We start from the raw sequence: 14946 nt of genomic DNA, 5'->3' as shown, positions 1-14946 counted from the left end.
CACCATGGGTAACACTCCCTTTATAACTTGTGGAACGGTCGAGGCGGGGGGGTTAAAAGGCCCAGACCCTCAGGCGTGCAGATTGGCTGGAGCAAGGGGGGTCACTGCCCCCCCTGGTGGCCAGATGAGCAAACTGTCTGCAACGCGTCCAAAACATGTATTCTAGTGAGAATACATTTTTTCACAAGTGAGAAAAGTTTCCCCTCCCCTGATGTTTTTTGTACGTGGTAGCTTATAGTCCATAGTTAATTAATTCCACACAACTTTTCCCATATAATACTAGTCTAAACGGTTTGATTCAGCAAACAATTGAAATTCGAGTCACATGATTTCGCCAAACGTGCTCAGAATGTTGCTTAATACTTCAGGGGAAAGTGACCGCAGGCTCCAAATCTAAAACAACTGTGTCCTTGTCTATCAGTGTCCTCTGTCAGTGGGCCCACTCTCATGGTGCATATTTTTATTTTGTAGAAGAACACACCTCTTTCCTGTCTGAGCTATCAACATTGTCATAACCTTCAAAAACTGTAGAGGTTGAAGATAGCAAGGTAACATTTTCAATTCCTAGAATCAACTGAGAATAAAAAAGAAGGAATGAATGAAACAAACTGTGAGAAAAAAGTATCTGTGCGGTGGTGTTGTGGAAACCCCACTTCTGCATTTCTGACCACAGGCCTCATTACAAAAGGTTATTGGAAGAGCAACTGGTCTTCTGTTTCCTCAAATAGTTTGTAGCAACAAAACACTTTTCTCAATTTTGTCAAAGCTTGCAACAATATTGACAACCCTTTCAGGAAACAGAAGTTCCTCGGGCCAGACGGATTTTCTGCTCAATCACCTTGAGTAAACATTTGATTTAATGATGAGATTAATAGCCAGGGTCTTTCAGAGCAACCTTTTCGTTGACCATTCAAAGGGAGCCAGATCCTGCAGGGCTGAGGCTGTATGGTGTCAGTCTGGCAGATTACATCGTCCGTGTGATGCTGAGTCAGGCCGTGAGCTGTTAGAGGACTCAGGGCTGCTGGGTGACAATGGGCCGCTTGTGGGGCGCCCCACACAAACACAAAGGACATATTCATAAGCCCTCCCTCCCTCTCCGTCACCGTGTAATGTCCAGGAGGGCATACTCACATCCACATGACTCACAATCAAAATGCAGAATGATTTCCCGTTTGGATGAAATCACTTATAACCCTAAATTGAGAGGGTCGGGGGCGAGGGGGTACACTAACAGGATGGACAACCTGATCAGGAGGGCAGGCTCTGTTCTGCGGGTCAACCTGGACTCAGTGACTGTAGTGGCAGAGAGAAGAATGTGGGCCAAACTGAGGGCCATCATGGACAATGTCTCCCACCCTTTTCACAATAGGCCTACTCTAGACAGGCAGAGGAGCACCTTCAGCGGCCGACCGATCAGACTGTATAGAGTCAGTGGGTGGGGGGGGGGGGGGGTACACAAGACTGGGGGAGGGGGGGATTCAGACTTGTTGATGAGTCTGATGGCAGTGGGAAGGTGGCAGGTTTTGTGGTTTGTGGCCCGTGGACCCGGTCCCGATGGACTGCAGTCTCCTCCTGTCAGAGGGGAGTGGTTCAAAGAGACTGTGACCAGGACTGGAGGGGTAGACCCTGTTCTATTAATACATCCATGGGTAGGCCACAATCCTTCTGGCCGACCGGCCCATTGTACGGCCCAGGAAGCGTGCAGGTTCTGAAGGGATGGCTGTTTAAAAACCGATCCCCTCGCAGCGGAGTGGATGATGCGCTGCAGTCTGGTCTTGTCTTTATCTATTGCATAGGGCTGGGTATGGATTCGAATTTCAAGAATCGATTCGATTCCGATTCACAAGGTTCAGAATTATTATTATTATCACGATTCAATTCGATTCAATATCGATTTTTTAAACCCAGCCCTACTATTGCAGCGGAGAACCTGATGGTGATGGAGGTGGTGAGGATGTGCCATCATGGCCTTTGGCATGTTGAATGTCTTCAGCTGCCTCAGGAAGTTCACCCTCTGCTGTGCTTTTTTGGTCCCGAGATAGGGTGGTTGCCAGGAAGCGGAGGGAGTCAACAGAGGCCACTGGGATGTCAATCAAAGTAACGGGTGAAGGGGGGCTGGTTCTTTTCTAAAGTCTACAACCATCTCAAATGTCTTGAGAGCGTTGAGCTCCAGATTGTTTTGGCCGCACCAGGACAGCAGCTGGTCGATCTCCCACCTGTAGGCGGACTCGTCGCCCTCGGAGATGAGTCCGATGAGGGTGGTGTCGTCCTCAAACATCTGGATTTGAGATGCCACATAACAAGGTTGCTCAAAAACCTTAATTGCTACAGAGATCAGGGTGACGGGTCTGTAGTCATTGAGGCCAGTGATCTTTGCTTTCTTGGGGACGGGGATGATGGTGGAGGTCTTGAAGCAGGCTGGTAGATGTCGTGTCTCTAGTGAGGTGTTGAAGATGTCAGTGAACACCAGGGACAGCTGATCAGCACAGAACTTCAGCATGGAGGAGGAGACAGTCTGGTCCGGCCGCTTTCCGGGGGTTCTGTCTCTTGACTCTTCTCCCCAACCCTGACCCCACAAAATGCCCAGCCCCAACTCACTGATGCAGCTATATAATTCAATAATTAAATCATCTAATTTAAATTACATTTTCCCCTTTAAGCTTGTTGACTGAATTGTAGTTAATTATGATATTATCATAAAAATGATAGGGACTTCCCCATGAGTCCCTGAGAAACATGCATTTCTGATGTGTTCTCTGTCTCCCCCAAGTGACCATCAAGCAGAAAGCTTGGAGGTTAAGGAAGGAACACAAGTGTATGTAAATACTATTTATTGAATAATCAAGCAGACAAAACACCATCAAAGAGTTTCTGCACACTGACAATTTTCCATAAGAGCGATATTCAATGGAGAGAATAAAGTGGTTTCAAATGGGTGAACTGTTTTTTTTTTTTTGCGTCCCTCTGGAAAATTAGGGTTAAGATCAGTATATGTACATTAATCCCATTTCTTTGTGAAGCGTATTGTGTTGCTTATAAATAAAATTTGATCTGATTTGATTTAAAGAGCAAGAACATAACAGGATAAAATAATAATTAAAAGGTTGATGATTGGACTTGGTACATAATGGTGAACTGAGCCACATTCCATAGCTATAAAGAAAACAATCAATGAAACAATTAATAATCTATCATTTAATTCCTTAATTATATCCCTGTTTCAGGCACATGGTTTGAATAATCTGTTGTATTTATCATACTCCTTCATTTGTAAGTGTAGTTAAAATTACATACAAAACAATCTGAAAGGCTGAGAAGATAAAAGATAAATACAGAGCCTCTAAATAATATGACTTAACAATAATGCAAGGGTTTAATGGCTACTACAAATATACAAATAGGTGGGAACTGTATCTATATACTGTACAAGCCCAATAATTAATTTATTGACCTCTCAAAAGCTATTATTGTAACAGTGGGCAACTCCTACACAAAACTAAATAATTCTCTAATCAGCTTTACATGCTTACATTTTGTGGGTAAATATAGTGGGATGGAGATTATATACTTGAATGTTCATTTACAATAATTTGTCAGTTACTATCTGTGAGGATGACACCCCTGCTACCTGAGTACCACCACCTGACAGACAACAGCAATCCCAACACTGAGTAGGAGCCAGCAGAGGGCGCTGTTGGCTGTTTAACTGCTAGCATCTCTGCTGGTTCCGAGGAAAAGCCTCTCTAAGTCTATATTCTCCAGTTGGAACCCCACCCTTTATCCCAAATATCCACCTTTCCGACTGGTGTAAACACAGGCTCTAGCACACTTCAGTGAAGGTGGACTAGGGTTGGGACTGTATGGACCAGAGAACCTTCCAAGACAGGTTTAACACCTATCACTGCTACTTGGCCTCCTTCACTACTCCTCCTCCACACCTGCCCATCTTTTACAACGATCATCTTAGAACCATCTCAGTTAAAACCCATTCAAAGGTTCTGAGGGGAAATACACAGCTAACAATTAATCTTTTAACAATTAAAAGGTCAACCCCAGTATTAATTTTGAACATACTGTCTATTTGGGAAGCCCAAATTCCCTATTGTCTTAGTGATATATCTCACATTCATGACTGTTCTGTTCTTTAAACCTCTTGGAGGTCACCTCAGTGACTGAGTTTGGGTCACAGAAGAGCCAGTACTTCTCATCACGACCAGCTCCTACAACCACATGAGCTTCTGAAAACTATAAAAAAAACACTGCTTCAGAAGTCTCATATGCGTTTGTGACACAGACATGAAAAAAGTTGAAAGCTGTAGTTTCTCAAACTGACCTAATAGGGTTTTACAATGTGGTTAGAGAGTGTAAAATAAAACAATCTGTAAGAGTTAGGGCAGTTTTACATTCTGGGTATAGAGGACAACATGTGCAAATGCAAGTAGGTCATTCATAACACCTAGCATACAGTATCACATTGACTGGAAGTACCAACTTTCAACATCCAAAACAGATGATTCATGGTGCAACAGTGGGCCTAACAGTACCTAGTCAAGTTGGACTGCTGCCTTTCTCAAAGAAATAGCCCATGGCCAACAGATAGATGGTAGTTTTATGATTAGCCATGTATTTATACACTGTGCTTGATGCATGTACAGTATATTTGTGTATATGGGTGTACACTGTATATGGGTCTATGTGTGATGTGTGTGTGTGATGTGTGTGTGTGTGAGTGTGTGTGTGTGTGCTTAGGGCTTCTTGGTGGGGCTGACTATAGGGGGTACAGGTGAGCTGGTGGGAATGACACCGGTGGCCAGCAGGATGATGATGAGGATGATGATGAGGACGATGACCACGATCACCACCACCATCTTTACGTTCTTCCACCAATAGACGCGAGCCACCTTCTGGGATGTGTGCTTGAAGTTCTGGGCCTGAAGGAGAGAGGGGATGCTATAAGCCTTGCTGTGATAGATATGCAGTACTGACCCCCAATGGTTTGCAGTAGTTAATGGGTGAAAATGTAATACATGCCACAAACAAAACAGTTTCTCTAAGCAACGAGCAATAACATTAACATTAGTAGAACAAACACAGCCATAAGTGCAGGTTAGGTACATCACCAAATGATTCCCGAGCGCGGCACCGCTGCTGCTCACCGCTCCCCCAGGGGATAGGTCAAATGCGGAGAACAAATTTCACACACTCAGGTGTGTGACAATCAGTGGAACTTAGTCTTAGTTATTGCAGAAATAGACTCGATAACAACAATAATACAACAGCTAGTTCCAACCACGCATTGTGATTGGCTAAGAGACATTCAGAGCCATACCAACCGCAATATAATGACAGGTAAATCACTCCGCTTTGATAGACTGTGGTTGCCTAAAGCAACGGTAAACAAAGTAGAACTATTTTGGATTGTGTAGGACTGAAAGCAATGCGATTTAGCGAAATTGAACACTACAAACCCATATTTTTACAAAAAATATTTAACGACTGCAGTGTATAGAAGCAATAGCATACTCAAGGTTCATGTAGAGCCTATGCCGCAGCACAGCCTAACCACAATAAAGCACAACCTCAAGTGTGTTATTGCTTAATCAAGCAAGAATAAGAGTATGCACTAGCGGAGTTTCTCAGAGTAAAAGACGTTTTCGCCGCTCTTCCAACTGGATTTGGCAAAAGTTTTTGTTACGCTGGCTGAAGGAGTTTGTCAAGGCAAGCACTCCCGCCCACTGAAATCGCTCTGGGCGGCTAGACGTCCAGACTGGCTTGGCTTCCAGGCTAGGCGATCAGCAGGAGCATCAGTAAGACTGACCCCAGCTTGCAGGTCTTCCGACTTGCCCATCAGGTCATCCAGCCTCTCTCCCCTGGCGAGGATGCGGTCCACGTTCTGGGTCATGATGTCCTTTACCCCGTCCACCTGAGACTGCAGGCTCTTCACCTTGCTGGGCTGCTCCACCGGCCCGTCCTGCTCCTGCAGAGAGAGAGAGAGAGAGAGGGAGAGAGAGGAGAGAGAGAGAGAGAGAGAGAGAGAGAGAGAGAGAGAGAGAGAGAACACAGAAATGGAGAGAGTGGGGGGGCAAGGGAAAGACAGGAAGGAAGAAGAGAGAAAGACAGGAAGACAGGAACAGGGGAAAGAGAAATAGATAAGTGTCCAATGTAGGGATGAGACGGTATGGATTTTTGCATTACGGGACGGTATGTAGTTACACGGTATGGTTTATGGTATTTCACGGTATACGGCATTTCCCCTCCCCAACACACATAAAAAAACAAGTATTTACTATATATTATATATTAATAGCAAGCTTATATTAAATTACAAAATTAACTGTTGCAAGCAATTTGAAATGTGAAGTTTCAGCAGCACATTATTGTGTAATACCGTAAACGTAACACCGTAAACACAGGGAATGTCACGGTTCTAATACCGTGGACATTTTATACCGCGGTTCACGGTTTTACGGTATACCGTCTCCTCCCTAGTCCAATGTTGTGAGGACTAGTCTAGAAATCAACGGACAGCAGTTATCCACTGTATATCATTTTTATTCTTCTGAGGGGAATTTCGTGTATTCATCCACTCTATGTGTCCAATCTCTTGACAAAGTCTGAATGAGACCTGTGCCATGTCTAAATGCCACCACAGCTATCTGATTACGGATGTCAGGAAAATATTTTCCTTTATAAGATTCAACTGACAAAACTGCTCATGATGTAGATTTCAGAGATCTTCCTCTTCAGGGCCTCGGTCGCTGACAGTGTTTTCACAGAGGTCTATTACATTGATGTGAAAAGCACACCATTGATGCCCAGTTGTAAGCATCAAAACACATGCAAGAGATGCTACCACACACTGCTGTCAGAGCTGCTAGTTCTAGATCATATAATAAATGGATGTATTGGGGGGAGGGGAGCATTATCCCCTCCAAGCCCCACCAGCCCCCACCAGCTCACAAACACAGTCGTCTCCAGGAAACGGACAGCTTTGCTGCGTCACCGTCTGACTCCCTCCTCCTTCCCTCTCTTTCTCTCCTGTTCACCGTGAGTCCCCTCCCTCTCAAGCTGCTTCCCTGCCAGCGCCAGGCTCTTCACAGGGCTTACTGAATGGCAGAGTGCTATCAGATGACAACTCCCACTGAGAGAGAAACAGCAGGCCAAAAACAAGTTCTCGGAAGAGAATGAACTACATTAGTGTCATAAAGCATCCGAATCAACTACTTTGGGCTTTGCAACCCTAAAAGTTTATGTGCTGTTCAAGAATCAGGAATCTTCCCTTGCCCATGGGTCTAGTTATTTCTTCTTCATTAATATGTGCATGTAAATACACACAATCACATACCTACACTGAAGGTTTGATAGAACATCTTGGGTCATTAGCGCATGTGGATTTTGACTGTGTATGCCTAGCCAAAGTGAGGACAGTTATGACATCTCTTTTACATCCCACAATCTTTACTGTCTGACTCACAATCAACAGTGTTCTTTGACCATCTGTTCGTGTAGGCCTAGATAGCCCAATCTAAGTGGAATCTGAATCAAGGAAATGCAGATTTGAGTAGGCCTATGTGATGTAACAACTTTTAGTCATTTAGTCAACCATTTCAGCTCATGCCCTAGAAAAGGAACATTGCCACAGTCAAGTAAGCAAGGCAAGTAAGATCTGTGTTCGTTTCACAAGTCCCGGAGTTGGTTTTCAGTTGTTTGAGACATGCCTAACCTTCTCAACTGTAAACGTGGGTTGTTCCCAGACTGTCGTAACTGTAGTAAATCATAACTAGGTGTATCATTTCAATTAAAAGCAACACAACAAAGTAGCCTACTCTTTTGGGTAATTTCCGCTAAATTCAACCGCCTGAGGTGCTGTGTAGAGATTCTTCTATTGGGGCCCACAAATGTGCGTAAACAATTGACCAGGGAATCATTACAGATCACATTACTAGGTCAGCCAACATTATCGCAGTAGTTACATTTGTTGCGACGGAGTTGGATACATTTCAAAACTGTAACTTCCTCGTTGTGCATTTTGCCAGTATTCGTACATTTGGAGTTTCATATGGTCCATTTAAAAATGTGTCGAAACAATCTAGTATCGGGAGACAACCTGTTGAACTCGCAGGATGGACGACTATTAGGCTATTACAAGAAATAGCACACTAAAAACAACAAATGAACTCTAAATGAGTAGGCTACGTACCGGATCAATGTCCATCTTCACTATCAGAAGCGCGACTTCTTGATTAAAGGCCGAGGAATTATTAACTTCCTCCTCGCGTAATGGATCCGATCTTCAGGAGCACTTTATCAATTATGTGAGATCAATGTTCGTGCAACAGTCGATTACGTCGCCTCTTGATGTTAACTTCCTGGTTTTTTCCCTCAAAGTAAATTCCTTCGCTTTGGCCCTCCCCTCTCCTCTTCACTTCCACAGACATCCTCCTGAGGGCGTTGGGCCACGCACCTGGCTCAGGTGAAACCCAATGCAGGTTGACGGCCCTCAAGAGATATTAAAAAGTAAAATAATAATGAAGAAAATAAAATATATTTCTGTAAGCACCTATTGTGTTATATATTTCTCTAAGCACCTATTGTATTTTAGATATACATGTTTAGATATGAGTAGATATTATTCTTGCAATTTGCCTTCAGCACTAGATTATGCTCTTATGCTCTCAGTCACTTGTTTTAGAAAGGAGATGCACTTGTGAGTTCTGGCAAGTAGTAGTACATTGGCTTTTCCTACGCCATTATTGTTAGTCACTTTGGATAAAAGTGTCTGCTAAATGACTGTAATGTAATGTAGCTCTCTGGGGGTGGGGGTAGTAGCCTACTAGTGTTTGTTCAACCCTGTCATGACTATGATGATGATCTTATGTGACAGCTGCTGTAATTGATGAGATCTGGGGTTCAGGTAAACAACACTAAAATCTAAAGCTTCTAAATGTATTATATAAGTGAGGAAACGTTGCTCACTCTAGTGTAGAGGACTCAATTACCTGTGTGGCTCAATTACCAGCGGCCCAAATTGAGTGTGCAACACCATAACACAATACACCAGATTTGATTCACCAGCTAACAGCTCAATGGCTGACTCCACCCTGCCCAGAAGCTGGTGTTGTACTGGAGTCATGCTGACGCAGTCTCACCCAGCCTGTGCTGCTTACCTTGCCCAACCGGTTCAACCCTCTGTAGGTCAACTGACACAGAACTGCAGAGAAGTCAGGACAATCATACTGTAGACGTCAGTCTGAAAACTGTAGCTACAAGGAAAAACCATTAAGCTAAATATAACTTACTTGTTAGTGCACTGGAGACAGATAATGTAGAAAACGCTTTTAATTGTTTTGATATGTACAGTACAATTCGTGAAGTGGAGGAAGTGAGGCGTTTAAATTATCTACACACATGTAGCACAGAAAAGTGAAAGTGAAAGGAAATCTTTAAAACACTTTAGGAGAAAAATGTCATGGCCACTCCTGAAAAACGTCATGTCTTACAAACATTTACTTGACACAAATTGCTCAAGAGTTCATTACTGTAGGTTGAAAATATGCCGACTGAGGAGAAATGAAAATTTCCATATTTTGAAGTCCTGTTGGGTATTCTGTCTCAGTGACCTTGCTTGATGAGGATATCGGACATGTCATCCACTTTCACAAGTTCCAAATTCTGTAAAAAATAAAAACATAAAAAAGTTACATATAAGTAAAATTACTTTAAAAGAGTGTTTGATTTTGTACAAAATCACTCAAACACTCAATTTTGCTCCACTCATTTCCTCCACAAACCCTCTGCAGTGATCACTATTTTCATGCAATTTATGTTAATCTGGCTGCAGATGCATACTAAAAGTTGCCATACCAAACGTTACCTGACAGTAACGGTAACTAAACATCACCACACTATCTGAACCTGTTTTGGGAACAAAATGAGATGAACTCACCTTCTCATTGGCCAGGTGCAACAGAGCCACAAAGGCCAGCGGCACAGACAGGTTCTGAGCCATGGTGGATGGCAGTCTGAGGAGATAGAGATAGAGAGAGCTCACTGTTCATTCTCCATTATTCACCTGCAAGCATCTCATATCCACATGCCTTTAGGCAAGTAAATGTTGAAAGGGCCCCGGATTCATCATTTAACAGCAGGCTTTAAATGAAGTATGTCTCCCAGACTAATTGAGAGCACCACTGTTCTGACATGTCAGGGGTACTGATAACTACCTTTGAAGCAGGGTCTTTGTAGTCTGACTGAACGCTTTCTCGCCAGCCACCTCTGCGGTCTCTGCATTCTCCACCTCCTGCAGGGAACACAGCAGTGTCATAGCAGCAAAGGGAGACTGGTAGCAAATCATCATTTTTTCCCCCCACTCACACGAATAGAGGGAAAGTGGAGCTCCTGGAAACTGACCTTGGAGGGTTTTTCTGGACTGTCGGTTAGAAGATCCCACATGCTGTTTTTCAGCCTTTTCATGTCCATTTTCTTGGCAGTCTTTGCGTAGTTGATCTCAATCTTGTTCACCTGGGGGGGACAGACAGTGTCAGGCTTTTATACACACTAACACACAATGCTGTACCTGTAGTAGTCCCCAGAGAGGCTTTTCTGTATGTCTCATAAGATCAATTTCCCCTATACCAATTTCTTGCCATGCATGTTAAGTTGTGGACAATGGAGGGCTCTCTCCACCCTCCCTACCTTCTGAGGCTCTGGCACCAGGTCGTCCTCCCCATAGGTGGAGATGTCGTCCAGCTTGTCTGAGGGGGCCATGCTGTCCATGGGGGGCTGGGTGTTATCTGGACCACCATCATCATCACTGTCCCCACCCTGGACAGAGACAGAGAGAAGCCATGAGAAGAAAAGCAGTGCGAGTGAGCGAGGGCAAGAATGGGGTTTAATGGATGCCTACTTCAATGTAAACTAACTTAAGTCATGTAACGAAGACGTAAGCCCAAAGCACAAGTGACTAGTGTCAAATGAACGTCTAGCGGAAAAAATAGAATCCCACAGTTTTGAGCCAGGTAAGAGAGCGCGTCTCGTCATTCGATGTGAGGCGTCAGCCGGCTAGTCTATTTCCCACGCGGTCGCGCGGCGCTGTGGACCTGTGAAAGACATTGGTGCAGACCTGCAGACCGGGGCAGAAGTTAGCCGTGTCGTTGGCGTTGTTGTAGTCGTAGTCCCCGATGCCTTCGCCCAGTTCTCCCGACAGCCTCTTCTGGCCCTCTTGACACAACTACCAGGAAAAACAGTGTTAGCGTCGTCACGGGCAGCTCCATACGGCTACAGTGTTAAGATAACAGAGTGCGTGAGCCCGGACTCACTGTGCTGGAGGGTTTGAGGCTGAGCTGGGACAGGGTCTCTGGGGGGAACTGGAAGTCTGCAGGTAGAGTGGTCTTCTTGTTGCTGGTGTTCAGGGCTGACTTGGTGTTGGTGGTGGCAGCCTGGGGATGACAGATGGAACAGTGTTGAGGCGGCGATAACTCCTCCTTGGAGCCCTTTCACTGAAATGACTAAGTGGACTCTGACCGTGACAGCCACAGAATTTCCTTTTGCGACAGAAGCCATAGGGGGCTGGGTGTGACATAGCCGTGGAGTGTCAAGAGTGAAAAGACTCGACACTGATTACAACGGAATCAGAGCCTGTCACAAAAGGTGTGTACATTGTTACCGTGGCAACAGCTGCTCTCTCTACTCTCTTGTTAAAAATAGGTTGGCGCAGTTCAAATAGGCATTGATGGGTCACCTACAGTATATAAACGAGAGCAACGGAGGCCTTACTCTAGTGGTGCGGAAGTACGTATCGAAGTTGACATCGGCAGTGAAGTCAAGTTCAAACGCCTTTTTTGGCTTCCTCTTGCGAACTTCCTTGTCGGGCATATGGTCCTCTAAAGAGATAAACAGAAGAGGAGACAGAGAGAGAAAAACATGCAATACATATCACAATGAGTATCATGCTTCTTCAGAGAGAAATGTCCCAGACAGTTAATAAGCATGCTTGACTAGTCTTGTCACAACATGTGTCTCTCGCAAACAACAGCCACTCACGTTTGTGCTTCGGTTTGAACTGCCAATAGCCAGGTCCGGCCCACGTGGCCATAGTTCTGGGGCTGAAGTAGGAGTACTCTCTGGGCTGGGAGGACAGCTGCATGCACATGGTGGCTATGTCACCCTCTCCGATGGGAATCACATCCCTGTCAACCGTCAATTGAGGTACCGGGAAGAGAAATGGAAAAATGCCAGAAGGTTGTCAAAAAAAGTTTTTCATTCAGCGTGTAACAGATTAGTTGCCAACCCACCGCCACAGAATTCAATTACTTTTGCTCCGACGAGTAATAATTCTAAAGTGTGTCAGCCCTAAAGTAGGTCATCAAAAGTAGTGGAGCTGGTTCCTGTACCCAGCAGACCAAATGGTTTCCCTTCCTCCATCTTTATAGGAACTGCATGTTTCCGGGTGTCGGCATGTTGCATGAACTGTGACCACCGTGACACTCATCAACATCCTACTCTACAGGTTAGAGAGCAACTCAATGATAAAGGTCACCAACAGCCCACTAAGCATCCATCATACACCCCAAAGAGCTTGATCTTGTGTTATATCCTCTACTCAGTATATCGGGTACGGTAGCAGAGTGTGAGGCCTCACCGTCCTCTGTGTGGCCCGGCCATCTCACAGCCGTCCTTGTGCTCCTTGAGGACCTCTCCGCAGTCGTCCTGGCCGTCCTCATAGTCGCCGTCAAAGTTGTCTCCAAAGTCCTGGCAGTTCTCCTGCTCCTCCGGCTCCGCTTCGGCGTTCACGTCAAACACGTGCTCCCCCTGCTTCATCTTGTCCAGCAGCTGGTTCATAGTCTGCGCACAGGAACACACACACACAACACACAACACACAACACACGGGTTATAGACAGGTTCGTGATCCTACTGCTAATAGGAGTTGTGTGGATGGTTAAGACAGGCAGACCTGCTCTGGATTCCAGCTGGTGAAGGAGAAGTCCTCTAGTGAGGGACAGATGGAGTTCTTCTCCTCGGTCCGCTGCAAACCACCTGAAGGAACCAGTCACCCAGGTGTCACACAGACATACTGGAGCAGCCCCACCAGGGGACAGCACAGAGCCACACTGTGACGGTACACTACACTCCAGGAAAGTGCGAGGAGCAGGCCGACTGGTAGTCTTAGTGTTCCTACCTGCGAAGGACTGAGCAGCCACGCGCTGAGCAGGGGGCGGGCAGCTGGGGCGTCTGGAGTGTAGCAAGGTCATGTGGGAGGGGAAGAGCAGCTCGCAGCGGCTGTCCTCGCTGAAGAGCACCGACAGGAAGACGCCGGTGGTGCTGCTCTCGTCGAAGGAGGAGGCCATGCGCTGGAACATGGGGTCAACCTAGAGGGGAGCAGGAGGTGACAAGCAACAACATCGGCTGAGATCTTAACAAGCTCTCTAGAGACGTTCACCACCAAGCAGCATATACCCTACAGCATGGGTTCCCAAACTCCATCAATGTGGGCCTCCCCTCTGAAAACAGTGACACACCCGCGCCCCCCCCAACTCCCTAATTTGTCCATTTTGCAAGGCAGCGTTAGTTAGCCCACAACGTTACACAGCTAAGTTGCTGTTCGGTGGCACCTGCTGCTAGTTAAAGTTATGACGTTTTCACATAATACATTCATGCCTGCGGGGGGAGGCTCACTGCACCATCCACAAATTTAGTACACATCTCTCCCATTATTTATTTCGATCTTCTGACCTTTAAAATCCTGTTTCATTCATAAAAGCCAGACATTTCAAAAACAAAAAGCATGTTTTTCCTTTTTTTTCTAACCATCCTCCTCCCCTGAATTTCTTTCTTTTCTCTTGGAATGGACACCACCTACTAGCTGACTCCCAAGTGTGTGATGCGCTTTCGCTGGGGCGGACGTAATAAGGGCTTTCCCAACTGATTTCAGACCAGTCTCACCGCACTGACGACCAGTCTCACCTAGTCTCGCAGGCCAGACGAGTCGACTTCCGGTCTGGATTGTCTACTACGTCTGGTATTCAGGCGCTGAAATTTGGTTGAAGGACGTTGGGGAAAAAAACGGGCGGATATCCCGTCAAAATTCCGTAGAGAGTAGTAGACAGTCCGGACCGGATGTGATGAGTTTTTTAAAGAACTTCCTTTTACTAATTCTAAGCGGCTGAAGTCCAGACTCTCTCCTCCGTAGAGAGTCTGGCTCCAAGACCAAGTCTCACCCCACTGACCTCAGACCAGTCAGTCTCACCTCACATTTCCTCTCTGTCTCCGAGCTGTTGATGTTGCTCAGGTTCTGCTCCACAGTCTTCTTAGCGGACCTCTTCTTCTTCACCTGCTTGGCAGCCAGCTCCCCTGCTGTGCTCCCATCCTCAATCTCTCCCTGACCCTCTTGGCCGTGCTCTACTCACACGCACACGCGCACGCACACACACACAGGGAGGGGGTAGGGGCCAGTCAGAGGCTGATGCCGATATAGCCTACAGATCAAGTGTTGAGTCAGAGTGGGGGATCCTGTCCCAGAGTTCCTCACCCTCCCCAGGCTTGGTCTCAGCACCCAGGCCTCCCAGCACCCTGTAGGCATCAGCATGGACAGCGTCCACTCTGACGGCGTAGATCTTAGTGCTGGCGTCCAGGGTACCAGCTGCCACCTTGGTACACAAACAGAGATTAAAGAGATGACCACTTATTCTACAGCCACAAACCGTGGAAATGACCGGCTACACAACAATGTCGAATTTATTTCTAGGACTTGAAATAGGACTATACTTTATAATACATTGGTTGGGCAATAAACATTACCAGTATCAAATGAGGACATATAAAAAAAAAGGTATCATCTCTGGTCATGAAAATAAATAGACTAGAGGGCGTAATAGAACAGTACCTTGAAGTTGGTCAGCTCAGAATCCTTCTGTTTGAGGATGTCAGCCATGTAGTCAATCAGATG

At 45.7% G+C, this 14946-nt stretch overlaps 2 protein-coding genes across 2 annotated transcripts; both read right to left on the bottom strand.

Annotated features, from left to right (window-relative positions):
• Window positions 1-2876: 2876 nt before the first annotated feature.
• On the bottom strand, window positions 2877-8360 carry vamp8 (vesicle-associated membrane protein 8 (endobrevin)). Its single transcript, XM_084456753.1, has 3 exons — window positions 8201-8360; window positions 5819-5977; window positions 2877-4931 (listed from the first exon to the last, which is right to left on the bottom strand). Exons 1-3 carry the CDS (start codon window positions 8213-8215, stop codon window positions 4746-4748), a joined length of 360 nt encoding a protein of 119 aa, XP_084312879.1. The 5' UTR covers window positions 8216-8360; the 3' UTR covers window positions 2877-4745.
• A 1252-nt stretch (window positions 8361-9612) lies between these two features.
• ncaph (non-SMC condensin I complex, subunit H) lies at window positions 9613-14946 on the bottom strand (the record flags this gene model as incomplete). Its single annotated transcript, XM_084457311.1, has 15 exons — window positions 14884-14946; window positions 14530-14647; window positions 14248-14399; window positions 13180-13369; window positions 12955-13037; window positions 12641-12843; window positions 12043-12188; window positions 11776-11882; window positions 11319-11438; window positions 11123-11230; window positions 10696-10824; window positions 10411-10521; window positions 10224-10300; window positions 9947-10022; window positions 9613-9672 (listed from the first exon to the last, which is right to left on the bottom strand). The coding sequence occupies exons 1-15, from the start codon at window positions 14929-14931 to the stop codon at window positions 9613-9615; spliced, it is 1728 nt and encodes a 575-aa protein (XP_084313437.1). The 5' UTR covers window positions 14932-14946.

The sequence above is a fragment of the Borostomias antarcticus genome, assembly GCF_949987555.1.
Source record: "Borostomias antarcticus genome assembly, chromosome: 23".
NCBI lineage: Eukaryota > Metazoa > Chordata > Actinopteri > Stomiiformes > Stomiidae > Borostomias > Borostomias antarcticus.
This window is presented reverse-complemented; position numbering and strand designations above follow the sequence as displayed.